The sequence below is a fragment of the Magnolia sinica genome, chromosome 5, assembly GCF_029962835.1.
Source record: "Magnolia sinica isolate HGM2019 chromosome 5, MsV1, whole genome shotgun sequence".
NCBI lineage: Eukaryota > Viridiplantae > Streptophyta > Magnoliopsida > Magnoliales > Magnoliaceae > Magnolia > Magnolia sinica.
In genome coordinates this window covers 2,442,622-2,461,240 of record NC_080577.1, presented here as the reverse complement: position 1 = coordinate 2,461,240, position 18,619 = coordinate 2,442,622, and the positions used below count along the sequence as shown (strand labels likewise).

At 43.5% G+C, this 18,619-nt stretch overlaps 2 protein-coding genes across 6 annotated transcripts in view; both read right to left on the bottom strand.

The window, feature by feature from the left end:
- LOC131245101 (cation/H(+) antiporter 18-like) overlaps nt 1-17,684 on the bottom strand; it is a 28,707-nt gene extending 11,023 nt beyond the window's left edge. Inside the window, exon 1 of the mRNA XM_058244323.1 lies at nt 17,592-17,684. The gene's annotated coding sequence lies outside the window, so the exon portion shown is untranslated. The remainder of the gene's footprint in view (nt 1-17,591) is intronic.
- Nucleotides 4,080-17,727, bottom strand: LOC131245099 (cation/H(+) antiporter 18-like). 5 transcript variants are annotated; one of them, XM_058244319.1, is made up of 5 exons: nt 17,592-17,707; nt 15,051-15,126; nt 8,640-8,874; nt 6,868-7,872; nt 4,080-5,586 (listed from the first exon to the last, which is right to left on the bottom strand). In XM_058244319.1, exons 3-5 carry the CDS (start codon nt 8,832-8,834, stop codon nt 4,348-4,350), a joined length of 2,439 nt encoding a protein of 812 aa, XP_058100302.1. In that variant the 5' UTR covers nt 8,835-8,874; nt 15,051-15,126; nt 17,592-17,707; the 3' UTR covers nt 4,080-4,347. The 5 variants fall into 5 exon arrangements, with proteins under 5 accessions (XP_058100302.1, XP_058100301.1, XP_058100299.1 ...); XM_058244318.1 differs by lacking the exon at nt 15,051-15,126 and having other exon boundaries at nt 17,592-17,727; XM_058244316.1 differs by lacking the exons at nt 15,051-15,126; nt 17,592-17,707 and adding an exon at nt 16,242-16,300.
- Nucleotides 17,728-18,619: the final 892 nt, after the last annotated feature.

Sequence of the window (18,619 nt, the reverse complement as noted above, 5' to 3'; positions counted from 1 at the left end):
GGATCAATATGAAATTTATTTTTCCTCTTCATCCATGTATTTTTAACCTTATTAATAGATTAGATGGAAAATAAACATTATGGTGGGCCTTACGAATTTTTTAACAGTGAAAATCATTATCCTAGCTGTTATTTTCAATGTGGCTCATTTGAGCTTTAGATATGATTTTTTTTTCTTCAAATGCTCTAAAATGATCACGAAAAATGGATAAACGGTATGGATATAATAAATAGATCATTGTGGGGCCCATGTAATTTTGATCTCACGTGAGCCGCTCGTACAACTCGGAGCTCGAGGCATGTATCCGCTCATCCTTGCACGACACGCATCTACACCAACTGTGTTGATGTGCATAGCACGAAAGGAGGCGGATTAGATAGTGGCGTGCACAGCATGACAGGTTGAGACTTTGAGGGAGACGGATTCGGGATGGTGGTCGGTGCTCTGTGGGCCCCACCATGATGTATTTGTTTCATCCATTCCGTTCATCCATTTTTACAGATCATTTTAGGGTTTGATTTAAAAAAAGGATAGGGATATAAATCTCAGGTGGACCACACCACAGGAAAACAATAATGATTGGATATCCACCATTAAAATCCTCATAAGGCCCACTGTACTGTTTATTTGACATCTAATCTGTTGATTAGGTCATAAAGATCTAGATGAAGGGAAACAATAAACATCAGCTTGATCAAAAACTTTTATGGCCCCCAAAACGTTTTTAATGTTCAACGTTCATTCAACACTGTTTCCTGTAATGTGGTCCACTTGAGATTTCAATATGCCTCAATTTTTCTCTCATAGCATAAAATGATCTATAAAAATAAATGGACATCATGGATGAAACGCATACATCATGGTGGGGCCCACAGAGCACCGACCACCAGCCATTGGCTGGTGGCGGGGGGAGTAGCCAATTTGTTTCCGACTTTGAGTAGCGAGACTCGCTACCACTGAAGTCACGTCACCAAGTTCTGTGGACCCCACTATGATGTATGTGTTGTATCCACAACGTCCATCCATTTGGAGATATTATTTTAAGGTATAAGCTAAAGAATGAGGTAGATCCAAAGCTTTAGTGGACCCCACCATAGAAAACAATGGGAAGATTGATGCCCACCGTTGAAACTTTCCTAAGGCCCACCATGATGTTTTTTCGAAATTCAACCTATTCAAAAGTTAACAAAGACATTAAAGAATGGAAAACACAAATATCAGCTCGATGGAAAACTTTTGTGGCCTTTAAAAGTTTTTACCGGTGTCGTCACTCTCCCCACTGTTTTCTGTGGTGGGGTCCACTGGAGCTTTGGATGTGACTCATTCCTTGGATCTTACCCTAAAATGATCTCTCCAGATGGATGGATGGCGTGGATACAAAACATGCATCATGGTGGGGCCCACAGAACTAGGTGACGTCACTTCAGTCGCATTCTTGCTACTCAACCCGTCAGTAGAGCTGGGCATTTAAAATCTCCCTTCCCACTCTAAAACTCTTTCTTGTCTGCGCCAGCTACGAGGAGTGCTGCACCAGCACAAGAAAGATGACACTCTGAATGGCCATCCCAACATCAGTCCAGGATCGTCCGATCGGGATCAGGAGCCCAACTCCCGGCTGTGGAATCCCCATGGTTGCAAGGAAGAAAGAGAATAGCTAAATCGGAAGTGGAGCGGAGTGGCTGGGTTCTTCCCTTTGTTTGGTTCCGACTCCCGAGGCTGTAGCTAGGGTTGCACGATAGGGCGTGACTATATGTGATAAATATTTATAAGAATTACTTCGAATCGGATCGGATTGGATCAGTCCAGATCGGATTTCGGTTCGGATCTGTCCGGATTGACCACAATTCGAACTCGATCCGATGAATAATCGGATCTGATTGGCCCTACTTGAACTGCACCGATCCGAGCCATCAGTTCTACTCGGATCGGGTTGGATTGGGTCAGAAATGCCCAGCTCTGGACTATTGCCCCTGCCTGTCTTGAGATCCCATCAGCGGAACAGGCAGGAGCTTTGAGGGGCCACCGTGAAGTATGGGTTTTATTCACACCATCCATCCATTTTTCATATCATTTAGGGTCTAAGCTAAAAATAAAAAATAAAAAAATAAAAAAATGAGGCAGTCCAAAGCTCAAGTGGACCACATAGTGGGGATTAAACATCTGCCGCTGAAAACTTATTGTAAGGACACATAAGCTTTGGATCAAGCTGATATTTGTGTTCTACCTTCATTCGGGTTTATGTGACCTTATGACCAGGTTAGATGGCAATTAACCCTCATAATGGGTGTCATTATCACCACTGCTTCTAGTGGTGTGGTCAACTTGAACGTTGGATTTACCTCATTTTTGGGTTCATATCCGAAAATGATATGGAAAAATGGATGGACGGTGTGGACGAAACCCATACATCATGGTGGCCTCTCAAAGCCACAGCCCGTTTGCGAGCTCCCGCTCAAGTGTTGCCCTCCAAAAGGCGATTTTCAAAACTCGATTTTGACGGTTCTATCGACCATAGCCAAAACAAGGAATGTGCAGCTGGATTACCAGAGATCAGCAGCCTTCTCAAGATGTCTTTTGGAAATGCTCAGTCCCCTTTGTGGAGATAGATAGGCTATTGTTGGGTGTCCAATTAGCTTTCGAATACAAAATTGAAGGTTTGGAGATAGAAGGGGACTATCTTCTCAATCTGTAACCTATTTTAAAGTAAAATCCGCACACCTTGGATGCGGATCATTCATCATTTGTGCCCGCCATAATGTTAGAGGGTGACTTTTGATGTGAGTCATCCATCATGTGGGCCTACCTTTTGTCTATCATATGGGACCATCTTAGATAATGGGTCACTCATCATTAGGCCAACCTCTGATGTGGATTGTCCATCATGTGGGGCCCACCTTGATGTTTATCATCATCATATGGGGCCCACCATTATTAATTGCCCATCATGTGGAGCCCACCTTTGATGTGGGTTGCCCATCAGGTGGGTCCCACCTTGAATGTGATCCATTCATCATTAGGGGTGGACCTTTGATGTGGATCATCCATCATGTGGAGCCATCTTGATATGGGCCATCATCGTATGAGGCCCACTACAACATCTACCCATTCATTAGATTATTTTTCAATCTTATGAACTTAGAAAGGGTTCATGGCTAAAGATAGCACATTTGCTTAAATAATTTTCTAAGTTATCGTGTCACAAATGAAAATGAAGGAAATAAATTGTTTTTAAAAATTAAAAAATAATAAAAAATAATTTATAAAAATTACTTTTTCTAAAAGATTACTCCATTTAGTAGTATCCAAACGATCCCTTAATATCACAGTGTACAATTTAAAGTTGCATGTGTATCAACTAGCAACCTCTGCCAGAGTACCAAAGTTCTTCATTTTACCATGTCATTTTATGGTTAAAGCCCAAAAATGAAGCAGATCAAAGGCTCAAGTGGGCCCTAAAGCAAAGATTAAACACTTTTCGTTGAAAGCTTTTGGGGCTACAGAAGTTTTCGATCAGACTAATATTTATGTTTTTCCTTCATCCAGGCCCATGCAACCATATTAACATTTTAGATGGCAATTAACCATCACGGTGCCTGCATAGTAAGTCATCCATCATGCGGGGCTCACCTTGGTTGCGGATCATTCATTAGGGGCGGATGTTTTATAGGGCCCACCTTGATGTGAGCCATCTATCATGTGGGGTCCACATTCAACATATCCTAGCCATGGAACCTGCTTTTATGTGGACCGTCCATCATATGGGCCCCAACTTCGAAGGTGGCCATCCATCATGCAGGGCCTGCTTTGGATGTGGGGCATTCATCATTAGAGGGTGACTTTTGATGTGAGTCACCCATCATGTGTGCCCGCCATAATGTTAATTTTCTATCATGTAAGCCCACCTTCAATATCCACCGCCCATCAAGTGGAGCCCACCTTCAATGTGGACAGTATATCATGTGGGCCATCTTTCATTGAACCGTGCATCACGTGGGGCCACCTTTGAAAAGGATCATCCATTACATGGATAGATGAGAGAGAGGGAGGGAGGTAAAAACAAAAAGAGTAAAAAAAAAAAAAAAAAAAAGATTATGGTTGCAAGTTTAAGTTAATAAAATTATTTTAACAAAGCTATCAAACTAACCTTCATTAAAAAATAATAATAATAATAATAATAATAATAAAAGCTTATTTGACGCAATAAGCAGAAAAAAGCTACTGATGCGGTGTGCCCAAACAGGCGATCGAAACATTTACCATCCATTCGAACATTTATTTCCAGTGGCAGTGAGTGTAGCAGCCACGCATGCCATCTACAGACCACAAATCATGAACTGCAAAAGACAATCAGGTAGAGTCAATATCCGAATCTGCCGAGCTATGCATTTCCGGCAATCCATTTTCCGTTGAAGGTGCATCAAATACCAAGTTCATTGCCATTGATGTCGTTTGCCCACGATACTGTTGAACCACTAAAACCGATGCCGTCGTTGGGAATTCAGATGATATTAACAAGCTCCCAACCGGACCCAATTCGGGGCACTCGCTCACATTGGTCAGAGTCTCCGCAGCAGCCCCTTCAGGCATCCTTCCTACTAGAAACAGATTGCACCGCTGGAATTCTCCAATAGCTGTTACTGCGCCTGTGTTCCCAACTACCTTCTCTTCATACCGAAAAGAGTCATCTTTCATTGCCCTCCTTTGGAATTTGGCGACAAGCTCATCGTCAGTCTTTTGTTTGGTGCAGGAATCGCCATCCACCGCGATCGTTATGCTGTCACCAACGGACCCATCCTCGGTTTTGAAGTGAACCATAGTCAGCTGGATCCCAGGGTGCTCGGCCATTCGCATTCCGTAAGCAAGTGCCTCATGATCATCAGGCCCGCCAAAGAACAAGACGACGATGGAGGATGCAACATCGCTAGCAGATACATGGACAGCCCCACCAAGGCCGCGGTCGACAAGGATACCGACCGAGCATGGCGCGTGCTCAAGCACCCTCCGGTTGACTGACCGGAACTCGGGGCGTGTTGTCTCCAAGGTGCCGTCCAACCTTTGGTGCTTGTGGAATGGTAGGATCACGATCGCAGCTCGCTTGCTCTCCGCGCTCGTGCATATGTCCTCGTCCATGTCGGATAGAGCAGAGATGGATGTCATTGGCCTCACTGAGACGCTGCTCAGCTGCCGGAATGCCTCGAAGGCAACAACCACATGGTCAGCGCTAGACCCCCGCATCTTGTTCCAGAACGGCAGACCATTCTTCCTCACCTTGTGCACCATGCGGATTGCTGATGTCCTCTCAGAGAGCTCCATGAGATGCAGCGCATAAACAGACAGGCCTGCATGTCGGCCGGTCCCTCGCGAGGCTTCAATGAGATTGATCATCGTCGGAATATTCCCTGTGCTGTGGAAACAGGCCAAGATACGAAGTTGGGTATCTTGGTCTTCCCGTTCTATGGTTCTGTGCTTGTAGGGAATACTTGACCTCTTCAATGGCTTATAGAATGCCACGACAAGGGGTGTGGTGATGAAGGTTGTGAAGAGAGCCATGAGAACCATGATGGCGAACGTTTGATCATTCAACACCTGCAAAAACAGAGCAAATATGATTTCGCAATGCATGAGCGAGACGACAAAAGATCTGCCTTCTATCAAATTCCTTAGTTCTGTTAATAGATTCATGATAGTGAATCCAGTTACTTGGGTGTCTTAGGACCTAGAAGTATTATGTGATGAATGTTAAGGGAAAATTTTCCTTGGACTTGCCCAAAATTTTTGGAATTTATTTATTTATCTCAGTTTGGAAGCAGCCAAATCGAAATCTAGTTGAATATGTAGGTCAGATGACTTTGTTTCATGCTTAAATCATTTGGGGTGGCATGGAAAAGAACCCGGGAATGTTGGCAATGCAGTAGGAAGAAAGAAGAGGGGAATTGCCACTCAAATTCCAAAGTTCTGTTAATAGATGCAGGGGGGTGTTTGGAAGCCCCTCAAATCAAAATTTGGTCGAACCTGTCTATGGGATGACTTCAGTTTGAAGACAAGGCATGTTTGGATGGTGAGAAAAGAAAATAAAAGAAAATGGATTGAGTTTTCCCATAACAGGATGTCTCACTATATTTGAATAGCAAAAGAAATATTAGATTCCAAAAGCACTCATTTTGCAAACACAGGCTGATTATCGCATGCAAGTTATGACGAGGTGAACAACGTGAGAGCTTTATGAGATTTCCACTTCCTGACAAAACAAGATGCCCAAAAATCGAATCCATGTTTCAACAATGCTCATGGAATCAATTGGAAATCATCACTGAATATCATTACAGTTTTCTTCCCCTTTTCTTTTCCCACCGTCCAAAACAGACCCTTACCAATTGTGTGGGTGGCATGGAAAATTAGCCCAACTGGTAAGCTCCACAATGCAGGAGTGGTAAAGCAGTAGAGGAATCACTTCCATAAATTCCTAATGTTAATAAATGCAGGGTGCATTTGGAAGTGCCCCAAATCAAAATTTGGCTGAACATGTCAGTGGGTTGACTTTGTTTTTAACTTCCTAATTGTTCGGAGTAGCATGCCAAAAAAAAAAAAAAACCCAACCAGGAAGGTTGCCAATGCAGGAGTTGAATGATAGATGAGCAATCACCTCTATCAAATTCCAAAGTTCTTTTAATAGATGAAGGGTGCGTTTGGAAGTACCCAAAATCAAAATTTCACAGAAGGCTTTCTATTCTTTGCCAAACATGGTGACCTATGGTAAGTAGTATTCTAATTCGATATGAATATAGACGTGATTTATCAAACTTTCAACTATGACAAGCACAAGTTCATAGGAAGCATTGCTTTCACCATGAGGGAAAACTGCATTACCTTTCTGTCTTTGCCGATGTTGAGGACGATGAGTTCAACCAAGCCTTTCGTGTTCATGAGAAATCCAAGGGTGAGGGCATCACGATACGGCACCCTGCACGCGAGTGAAACGACAACAGTCCCCACGATCTTCCCCACGCAGGCCGTAACGATCACCAAAACAAGCAGCCCCCATGACTGGGCCCCTTGGATGGTAGCCACATTGGTCTTCAACCCGCTGGAGACGAAGTACAACGGGAGGAAGAGGCCTGAAACAAGATCCTCCACCCTCTCCACCAGAGCACCTGCCAAGGGGCCCTCCTTGGGGATGAGAATTCCGACCACAAAGGCCCCGAAAAGGGCATGAATTCCAATAGCATCGGTCACGAACGCGGCCGCCAGGACGGCAGCCAGAATACCACAGATGTAGGTTTCCTCTATGGGCACACCATCTGGGGAACGGCGGGCTATCCAAGAGAATATTGGGCAAAGTACATAGATGGAAACTATGACGAACGCAGCTCCGGAGAGAAGGACCCAGAGGGACACAATAGGGGAGGTATTGCTAGAGCCAGAGAGTGCGATGGCAAGGGCAAGAAGGATCCATGCAGCCACATCATTGACAGCAGCAGCTGACATGGCCATCCGTCCCACATCAGTAGTCAGGAGCTTGAGCTCAGCAAGGATGCGGGCGAGGACGGGGAAGGCAGTTATAGAGAGTGCCACACCCATGAAGACAAGAAAAGGTGGTTCATCGACACCTTTTGAGATTGTATTTCGGAGAATGAATGAAGAACCAATGCCGAGCACAAACGGGAGGCTGATGCCTGCAGCAGCGATTCCAAGGGCCTGTTTTCCCGTCCGTCGAATGGCCTTTATGTCCAATTCTAGTCCTACTAGGAAGAGGAAGAAGAGCAGCCCAAGGTTGGCTAGAGTGTCTAGGACTGTGAGGCTCTTGGGAGGGAAAACTGCATGCAGATACCTCTGGCTACGGCCCAAGGCAGATGGCCCAAGCAAAATTCCTCCCTTCATCAAGAAAGAAAGGTTAGAAATTCCTCTATATACTTACATACAAATGTATTATTTCTACCATATATCAGTGTTTAAGAACTCGCTGTTGATTCAGAACTTGGTTGAGTCGACTCAGATTTGAAAGGCTTTGCACCTCCAATTGAAACTCAAGTGTTCCAAAATAATTGAATGGCCAAAGTTGATTTGGCCAATCTCTATTGGCAAGTTTTCCATTCACCAGTTGAGTTAAACTCTCTGACCGAATGAAAGCAGTTTCTGAGCATTTGCCCAAGTCCTTGCATGCTGTAAAGAGTTTGTTTTGCCTCTGCCACAACTCAGGATCCAACGTGTGTCACTGCCCACTGGGACCCACATACAGAGTGGCCCGATGATTTGAAATGTCCATGTTGTGGACTCTGTTATACACCATAAGAAACACCAAATGGACGACTAAGACCATCACTATCAGTAGATGAATTTCGACAAAAAAGAAAGAAGAAGTTTTCAATGGATTTTATTCTACTCCAAAAATCAAATGTCAGGATCATCACTGAAGGGTGATCAAGGGACAATGTAGTAATGGGAATAAGGACTGTTCAAATCATCCAATCATCTCAGGATGTGGACCCCAGTAAGTGGTGAGACATGCTGGTTCCTGAGCCCAGAGAGACAAAAACAACGAGTTGTCTTTGAACACAACTACTGGAATATGTGAAATCCAGAAGGGAAAAACAAGAGCACTATAGAAAATGTGTGGAAAAAGATGGTAGAGAGGATCTCACAATAATCTCTGCAATCACGCGAGGTTGCCTCAAAGGCTTGAGAAGAAAAGCGAGAGAACGTGTGAGGACGAGCACTAGGCATATCTGCAAGATGGCCAAAGGGAGGGCAAAGTCGAGAGGATTGTCCCCTTGGAAAGCTCCATTCGATGTAGCTTTCATCGGAGCTGGGCAGGCATGTCCTGTGACGTTCGCCATCGATCCGGGCAGCTTCACAGCTCTTGTTAACTTCAACTCTCTGCAGAAAAAAACACCGAGAATTGATTCTTCAGGAACTATGATGATTCACTTACATTTACAACGACGACAATCAAACATTTTGGTGAACTGAGTGAAAGTTTGCCTGTGGTGTAATGGGATTACCACGCTACGCGTGCAGAAGCTTGGCGGAGCTAAGGAATAAAGACATAACCTGAGGTGATTAGGACCAATTTAAAATTTTTGCCTTTTAAAACATAATTGTTTGACTCAAACTAATTATCAATCAAACCAAGCAAGACAATTTTAACTCTTAAGGTTTCCAAGCCAATTGAGGGTCCAATCATATAAATTACAAATAATTTACAAATAAGCAACTAGCCTATATCATGATAGTGTATATTTGTGTGTGGGATGTGCTAACTATCAACGTCTAGCATTCATCTAATCATGCATGCATATAATTAAGCATTCAACATCTAAGCATAATTAAATAGATGCGCAAATGACAATCCTAAACATAATTATGTATTGTGGTTAGGCTACTTGCCTACTTCACTCCCGGTGGACGTACTTAACCTATAAATGTACCAAATTTCACTATCAGAGGTTTTAAATTAAGTTAACTTCTAACCTTTACAGCCCTACATAAGGACTCTAAGATTTAGGCTCTATATAAGAGCCAATGTCCTACATAAGAACCTGAATTTAGGCCCTACAGAAGAGCCAAGGTCCTACACAAGAACCCAGTGCATACCCTCCTGTTAGAGGCTCCCATAAGAGACTTTAGTTGGTTTTCCTTTGCCTAACCAACAACCTCGGTCCTACACAAGGCCCTACGTTTACTCTCACCGAAGGCTCCCACGAAGACTGACACGCAAACACTTGTGCTAGGTGGCCTACACAAGGACTTGATTTAGGCCCTACACAAGAGCCAAGATCCTACACAAAAATCTAAGTCGAGTTTGGGTCACAAACTCTTACCCTCAGTCCTACACAAGGAGAGAGAGTTCATGGACTCTTACTCTTGACAACTTATTGGTCGGATTGAGTACCTTATACAGCTCTGTCTTAAGTTGCTCGATCGTCGCTCTCTCGTGCTTCAATCAGCTCCCCGATGCTCCCCGATTATGATGTTGATGCTTTGCCAAGGCTTCGGCTCCAACATCAAACACCTTGCATACGATGCTCTTTTGAGGTGACCAAGGTGATGAGAGGTTGGTTGAATCTCATACAACTAATGGGAAGTTGTATTTCCTAGAAAACTCACTTAGAAGGGTCTTCTAGAGGATTTAGACAATGGTATGCATATAAAGGTTAAGTCTTTTCTCTAGAAAATGGAAGAATTCAAGTACATCTTCAAGGTGAAGGTTGGAATCCTCATTAGCATGTTAATCTCGAGAAAAATGGAGTCTTTTCTCTAGAAAATGGAAGAATTCAAGTACATCTTCAAGGTGAAGGTTGGAATCCTCATTAGCATGTTAATCTCGAGAAAAATGGCTTAGAACTCAATGGAATATAGGCTTGGGGTGAGGGATATGAACATGAAATCTCCTAAGCTTCTATTGCACCAAAAACGCATGAAAATGCATAAGAACAGAATGCCCTTTATAAAAAGTTTAAGTTTCAATAGTAAAAAAAGGGTAGAAAACGGCTCTGTCGATGCCATCAAGGTCACCTTCAATGCCATCAAGGTCACCTTCAATGCCATCGACGGTTTCCTTGATGCCATTGAGAAAATTTAATAATATGAGTATTTCTTGCTGGACATATCTGAATTAACTTCAATACCATCGAGTGGTCCTTAAATGTCATCGAAGAAGACCTCGATTGCATTGAAAAAATCAGATTAAATAATCAATTCTTACTGGACATCTGACTTCCTGTTCGATGCCATCGAGGGGGTATTCGACGCCATCGAAGACCCCTCGAGGCTTGCTCGAAGACCCCTTGAAAACTGTTGTTTTTTTGGGCGTTTGTTTTTACAGTAGTTCCGCGCCTCTTCTAACCTTACTTATCATATTCCGCTTGGGTTCCTAAGGTTAAGGGATGATCAATTCGGTTTTCTTATTAAGCCTAGATCATCTAGAGGTCAAAGGGTTGTTTTGGGTCAAGGGTTAAGGTCACCAATGCACCTCATTTACCTATTCTTTGCTCTTTGATGTTCTTATCCTCTTGTGTTTTCTGTCTCTAATTTCTAAAGGCTCAACCGACTACTTCACACATAGACTCACGTGATTGACAAATAAGATCTACAAATCAGTACACTAATACTAAGGACTCTGTGGTTGGAAAATCCTGATTGAAAGATCTTAACCATACAATTTTTGTTTTTTTTCTAATTAATGCTAATTGTCGTGGGAAAAACTAAACCGGTCCCTCACATGGGAAGAGCAATAGTTATTTACAAGTGATATGCCTCCAAGTTGAGGACCCTCCGAGCTGGGGTGACCAAGATCCAAGCAGAAGAGCCATTAGCACGGGATGAGCAGTTCTCAAAGACGAACCGTCTAGTTAAGTCGTCAAAGAACGAAGCTCAGTAAGAGAGGACTCGTCCCACCAAGAATGTCTACAACATGGGTAAGGAACCCATGGAGAAGGAGCTCAGACTCTGTGAGCCCTGAGCTCCCTAGCATCCCGAGCTGGCTAGGTTGACCACTGCCAGTGAGGTGGTATGAGAAATACGGGGCGAATCTCGCCTCAAATCCAGAAGAAATAAGGATCCGGCCCGATCTCGGCCAAAAATCACTCCAATATATTCGGGATCAGAATCCCGCCAGATCAGGTGGCCTCCAACGTAGCACAATAGGATTCGAAAGTCCAAAAACTCATCCCACGCCTTATATATACAACCACAGACTCTAAACTAATGGAGGAAGAAGGTGATGCATCTAAGCCCCAATTTATCTCCTTGTGATCATCTTCTACAAGCCTGACTTAGGCATCAAAGGGTCCAACAAGTGTACCGAGAATGAAGTATTGATGCTTAAATCTGGTCAAGATATGAGGTTGATGTAGAGTTGAGACGGCTTATCGCCTTGTTATCGCCCTCCGATAGATCTACAAAAACTATAGATACCAAGGCCTTTGCTTGGTATGCTTATTGGATACTATTAAGCTGGTCCCAGATCTCTCTGATGTTCGCCCCCTAGGAGACCTCACTTCCTGTCATGACTTCTGGGGCTTTCTTTCCCCGAGCATGTTGCTTCTCATCAAGGGTACGACAAAAGTCGAATCCGGCGAGCTCTATAGTCGCCCGCGTCTAGGTTGGGGCTGCGAGGCTTTCTTCAGCTCGTACTTGCCCCTGATGCAGCTCATGGCGCAATTGTTCAGGGCTAGACTGCTTGATTGCCTCCTCTGCTACTTCCTATTGGTTAGTTGAGGACACTTGCTGCCTCTCCGGCAATCTCATGATACGATCCATGTTATCAGCCAGGGTTCCGACCTGGTTCTCGAGGCAACTAAGTCGACCTCCTCGATTCCACGATACGTGAACTACAACCTATGAGGGCGTATATATAGGGCGTGGGAGAAGGTTCCGAAACACTGAATCCCATTGTGCTACGTTGGAGAGCTCCTGTTCTAATGGGATTCTTATCTCAAATATGTAGGAGAGATATTCAGCCGAGATCAAATCGGATCCTTATCTCTTTTGGATCCAGGGCAAGATGCGCCTCGGATTTCTCGTACTGCCTCTCTGACGGTGGTCAACTTGGTCAACCCGGGATCCTGGGGAGCTACTTCCCCACGGGTTCCTTACTCATGTTGTAGACATTCCTGGTGGGGTGAGTCCTCTCCTACTAAACTTCGTTCTCTAACGGTTTAGCTTGGTGGCTTGTCACTAAGTTAAAGGAACTGTTGGTCCCATGCTGATGGCCCTTCTGTGCGGACCTCGGTCAGCCTAGCTTGAAGGCATATCACTTGTAGACATTGGTTGCTCTTCCCGCATGAGGGACCAGTTCAATTTTTCCCACAACACATACTATAAAAAGTCAACATTGATAGGGTGTCATCTAAACCCATCCTGTTTGAATCTGGATGGCTTGATCATTTCTTTCCGATGGGTTTCATGGCCGCCAATTTGATATATATATATATATATATATAGAGAGAGAGAGAGAGAGAGAGAGAGAGAGAGAGAGAGAGAGAGAGCTTTCTAACTCTATAAAGAGGAATGTGAAATAAAAGAAGAGTTTGATAAATAAATAAAAAAAAGCCCCATCTCTCTATGGAATTCAGATAGGGTCGGGTTGTGGTTGAGTCCGTAGGATCGAGCTTGGGCTGACCCTGAACCCAACCCAACCCAACCCACCCCACCCCACCCCACCCGAATAACACCTCAGGAACAAAAGAGGAGTTGACAGTTAAACCAAGCCCGATCCGAGCTCGGGAGGACTTGACCTGCAACCTGGCAAGAGCTGAATTCCAATCCAAGGCACCCAAGACGAATTCCTTTATACTCGGCCCAAGACGAATTCCTTTATACTCAGCCCAAACCCGGCCCAGATACATGTGATTATTTTCAACCCCCTCCTAACCCAATTGAAATTTACTTAACCAAGCCCAATCCGGTTTCAAATCAAGGTTGGCGGTTTGAACTCGAACCCCACCTGAGGGCCTTGACGACTCAAACTGAACGCGGGTTGGGTCAATGGGTTTCTAGTTGACTTGAACGCCAGTTGCAGCCCCGCTATTTTCACTGACACCCCTTATAATATCAGTTCTTGATATTAAAAAATAATAACCAGCCTGATGCAACTGTTGTAGAGGATAATTTCGGTGCAACTATCTTCGTGTGGGTTCCACTATGGTCTGTGTATGGCATCCAACCCGTCCTCAAGGGTCTTCCTACTTTGAAAATGGGACTCCTTAAGAATCAGCCAATCCAATCATCAGTTAGGTCACAAGGTAGTTTTGGACAATTTAGGTGGCTGTTAATTATTTTCTATGATATGGCTCACCTGATTATTGGATCCATCTCATTCTTTCATTTTCGAAGTAGTAAGACTCTTTTAGACGGATTGGATGTCTTACAAACATCAAGGAGGACCTACATGCAACCAGTTGATGTAAATTTGCATACGAAACAGTCGTATAGGAACGGGCTTCCTTGTGCATCACGCCACCTTTTGTATTATAGTGTTAGTATGTTTCTTATCATCCACGCTGTCCGTCAGTTCTTACAGCTCATTTAGTTACTCACGCCCTAAAATGAAGCCATCGAAAGCACAAGTGCACCGCATCGTACGAAAAGGGCGATACAACACCCACTGTTGAAATATTCTTAGGCCGCCATCGAACCTGTTGATAAGGTTACGAAGAGCTGGATGAAGGGAAAACACAAATATCAACAAACTTTTGAGAGTTTTTAACGGTGGGTGTTCAATCACCACTTTTTACCATGGTGTGGTCTACCTGAGATTTTGATTTGCTTCGTTGCTGGGCTCGAGCTGGAAAAACAGATGAACGGCGTGGATAAAAGGACATACATCACGATGGCTCCCGAGAGTCGGGTCAACAGGGATATACATGGATAAGCGCCTTCAGGAAATCCGATTTCGTTGAGGTCATCACGGGATCCGCTTCGTGCAGGCGTGCATCCCGTCCTTTTTTTAAAAGAGGGCTGACTTTGACTAAAGAGAAGCGTGCGACGTTCCAAGATTGGCGACTGTGCGGTGGTAGAGCCAGTAGAGTTACCTACTCCCGCAGACCGCAGTACACGTGGCATGTCCCTCAAATTTCCAACAAAATCAGATGATCTTAACCATCCGATAAGCAGCGTCCAAAGAAACGGCAGGAAAAGAAAAATGGTACGTGGGAAGCAGATTGCCTGCGAGCGAAAGCCTTTTGCAGAAACTTCCAAGAGCTGACGCCGACCTGATGTTTGTGAGAAATCTATTCCGGCCATCCATTTTGTTAAATCACGTTTGCTAAAAAAATGAAGATATCCAAAATTCAAGTGGGCCGCACTACATGAAACAAGGATGATGGAACATACACCGTTGTAACATTTATGCCCATGTCCTAACATGATATGGCAAAACGAATGAATGCGATGAATTTCTCAAAAAATCACATTGCCCCGCCTAGCTTCCCATCCAAGAAGTTCCTTTTTGTCGGGAAATCCGTGTCTCGTATGGATAGACATTCAATGCAATGCCTTCAAAAGAGAGAAATTTTGCTCCAACGGATGGGTGGAATCTCCAGATGGATTACTTTGTCAAGGAGGCAACACTATCGCTTCATTTCCAATTCGTGATTGGTATACCTTTATTTTACAAGAACTGATCACCTACAGCAATTGGTCCAGCAAATTGTCATACGGTGACATGTTTCCCCACTTTCAGAGCACTTGCCTAAGAAAATGAGTATCGTGAAAACGACATGCTCCACAATTACAGGTTGGGCAGTTGAAAATTCAAATCCAATATTTCAAAATAATAAGGTCGTCTAACACATCAAAAGCTTGCAAAATTCAATATTGCGGGTTATATTTCACCTTCGTCACTATCGCTTCTTTTAAGTATTTAAACGGTTGTTTTTTACTTCCATTCACATCAGGGTAATAAATTACTAAAAAAAATATTAAGTTTTACAATTACGATACAGGCAATATCGTGGGGAAAAAAATAATAATAAAAAACAGCTACTTTAAAAAAATATGTAAAATTTTATTTTAATTATAAAATTAGTCAACTCATTTTTACAAGTCATCACAATTTTAAATTTACTTTATTTTGAAGCCAACGTTCTCTTACAATGGACTCATCATCTTATGTTCAAGCTCCTGGGAAGCGAATTGCATAGTGTAACTTGGTGGTGTGTTGGCCTCACCTAGTTCTGTGGACCCACCATAATATTTGTGTTACATCCACACAGTCCATCCAATTTGTCAGATCATTTAAGGGCATGGCTTAACAATGAGTCAGATCCAAAATTCAAGTGGGCCACCCTATAAAAAATAGTGGGGATTGAATGCCTACCGTTGAAAATTTTTAGGGTACAATATGTGATGTGGTCCACTTGAGTTTTGGATATACCTCATTATTTTGGCTAATAATCACAGTAATAAATGGATAGGGGATATAACAAATCCATCATGATGGGCCCACAAAACTTATTGACATCAACACACCATGCAACATGCTCCTGCCTTGTGTTTAAAGCATGCGAGAGCATATATCTGATCCCATTCACTATTCTATAAATATATCACAGAATATTTTAAAAATTCAAAATTCAAATTTAGTTATCAACCGTGAATAAATAAAATGAAAATCCACGGTAAGAAAAAACCAAGATTTCATCTCTCAAGCCAGAATTAAGATGATCTACTCACTAGGTGGAGCTACACCCATACGTTAAGTCAAATCGTCGCTGTCCATTGATTTCAAGGGTGTGGCTCACCTGATGAACAGACCAGATTGATATGTGTTCTGAGGTATCTTCATGGGGGGGCTACACGGTTTTAATCGTACTGAGTTTCTTCCGAAGAAGCATGTTGTCAGCAAAGATGGAAAGGTACCGCAAGTTTGTGGTATCGATTCTCACCAGAAAAGTACAATAGCAGCAGAGCAGATCATCGGGTAGGCCCCACCATTACTTGTTTCACATTGAAAGAAGACCAGCGGAATTTCCGGGTAGCCGTAGACAGTGGAGCGCCTACAATAACGGTGCCGACCTCACTCACGTGTGCGAGGGGAGAGTCAGCACTTGGCACGACGCGATGGCAAACGTGCGATAGCGCACTGTGTAGATGCCGCAGCTACAAAGAATTCATGGTAGCCGCTCGTCTGGTGGGCCACACGTGCACGAATTAAACGGACTGTGAAAAGACAGAAAAAGGGAGACGCGGATTTGCTGCGAAGCTGGGTGGGACCCACCGTGATGTTCGTGCGAAAGGCTCCACCTTTATGTTTATATGCCATCAAAACCGTTTAAACTTTGGCCTGGTACCAAACTTTTATGGCGATGAGAATGTTTCAACGGTGTTCGCTGAATCCCCACTGTTTCCTCTCGTGTGGCCCACTCGAGTTTTGGATACACCTCATTTTTTGTTGTAGTCCTTAAATGAGCTCAAAAAACGGATGGACGGGGTGGATTTCTCACAAACATCGCCGTGGGCCCCACCCAGCATCTTGTGCAGGAACTTCCTGAAAAAGGCTTTCGTAGGAAATCCGCGTCCGATAAATGGGCAACAGTTGCGTTGCCCTACCGAGTGGACGGGCTACCCTGATACTTTGGCCCACGGCCCAGAGAATCGAAACAGGGGGGCCCACCTGACGACGATCCCGGATCTCGCACGTACGTGCCACGTTATCACGTGTGAGCGCAGTTGCTTGCGGTGAAGATGAACGCGCATCATAGCCTATCTGGCGAACAGAAGATCCTCCACCATCGAAAACTGTGCCTTGGGTTCTAATAAGACAAAGATGCCCCTGTTCTTTCATAAGATCCGTGGCTTGGCACGGGGTTCACACCGTAATAATCATAAAATCAGGGGTATTCTTGGTCTTTCAAAAATATTTGCTTGAATTTTCGTATTTTCAGGAGATTTTTTTCCTGCTCTCGTTTCTTCTTCGGTTGCAATTTCGGAAATATGATGAAATAAAGGGAAAATCGATATTTAAAATATATTTTTTTTAAAAAAAAAGAAGCAATCGTCTGCCCTAACTCATCGGACTTCGATCAAAATCCTCTCATTTTACTCTTTTCTGAAACCATTTAAAGAGATTTCTCAGAGAGAGAGTGGAATACCTGGATCAGGTCTCCCGAAAATGCCCTTCCGCTTCGCTGATACTACCTTCCGCCACCTACTGAAGAATAAAAACAAAATCCCTGCATTTTTTCTTCTCTTCGAGTCTTTGGAAGACAGCTTTCAGGAGAAATAAATCATCGGGAGGACTTTCGGTTTTTGGAGAGGGAATTTTGCAGAAGAACTACCCAACTAATATGTAATTGACATTCAGTACCTTTTTCTAATATTTTTTTATTCTTCAAAAAACTACCTCGTTAATCTATATAATTACCATTCAATACGTTCAGTTACCTAGATGGGTCCCACCGTGATGTTTGGGAGAAATCTACTCCGTCCATTCGTTTTTTGAGCTAATTTTAGAGTTGAGACAAAAATTGAGAAGGATCCAAGACTCAAGTGGGCCGCGCTAAAGGAAAATGTGGATAGGGAAAATCCTACCATTGAAACCTCCCAGGGGTCGAGAGTAATGTTTACATGCCATCTACACCGTTCATAACATCATTCCTACTGAGATGTACTGAAAATACAAATATTATCTTGATTCAAAACTTCTGTGGCCCCATGAATATTTCAACCATGGACGTCCAACCCTCACGTTTTCTGCACATTTGAATATTGGATCCGGCTCATTTTTTCCCTGTGTCCTAAAATAATCTAAAAAAAGAGATGGACGAGTTGGATTTCTCACAAACATCAAGGTGGGCCCCACCTAAGTTTTTGGGGCAGGAACTTCCCCGCAAAAGGCTTCCACAGGAAATCCGCTTCGGTAAAATCCAGCAGGCGTGCTACCTCGTGTTAAACCAAGGGCTCAAACCTCACTCCCATATGTGATTCAGGTGGACCAGACGATGGATGGGTAATTGTCCACCTGAATCATAGATGCACTTGATTTTTAAGTCCCAGACCTATATTTAGTGTGTCATCTAATGATTGGAGTGGCAATCAGTGATTCAGGTGGACCATGTGATGGGTAGGTCCTGATCACTTTCTAAATTATTTTCCTTTGTATTGCACACTAGAATCATGG

Bases quoted from the DNA above. Each gene is read 5' to 3' on its own strand.
- LOC131245099 (XM_058244316.1), bottom strand. From the start codon at position 16,285: ATGAAGATACCTCAGAACACATATCAATCTGGTCTGTTCATCAG. The intron at 8,875-16,241 runs GTGAGCCACACC...TTTTTTCTGCAG, and splicing joins CAATCTGGTCTGTTCATCAG to AGAGTTGAAGTTAACAAGAG. The intron at 5,587-6,867 runs GTAATGCAGTTT...CTGTTTTTGCAG, and splicing joins ACATCGGCAAAGACAGAAAG to GTGTTGAATGATCAAACGTT.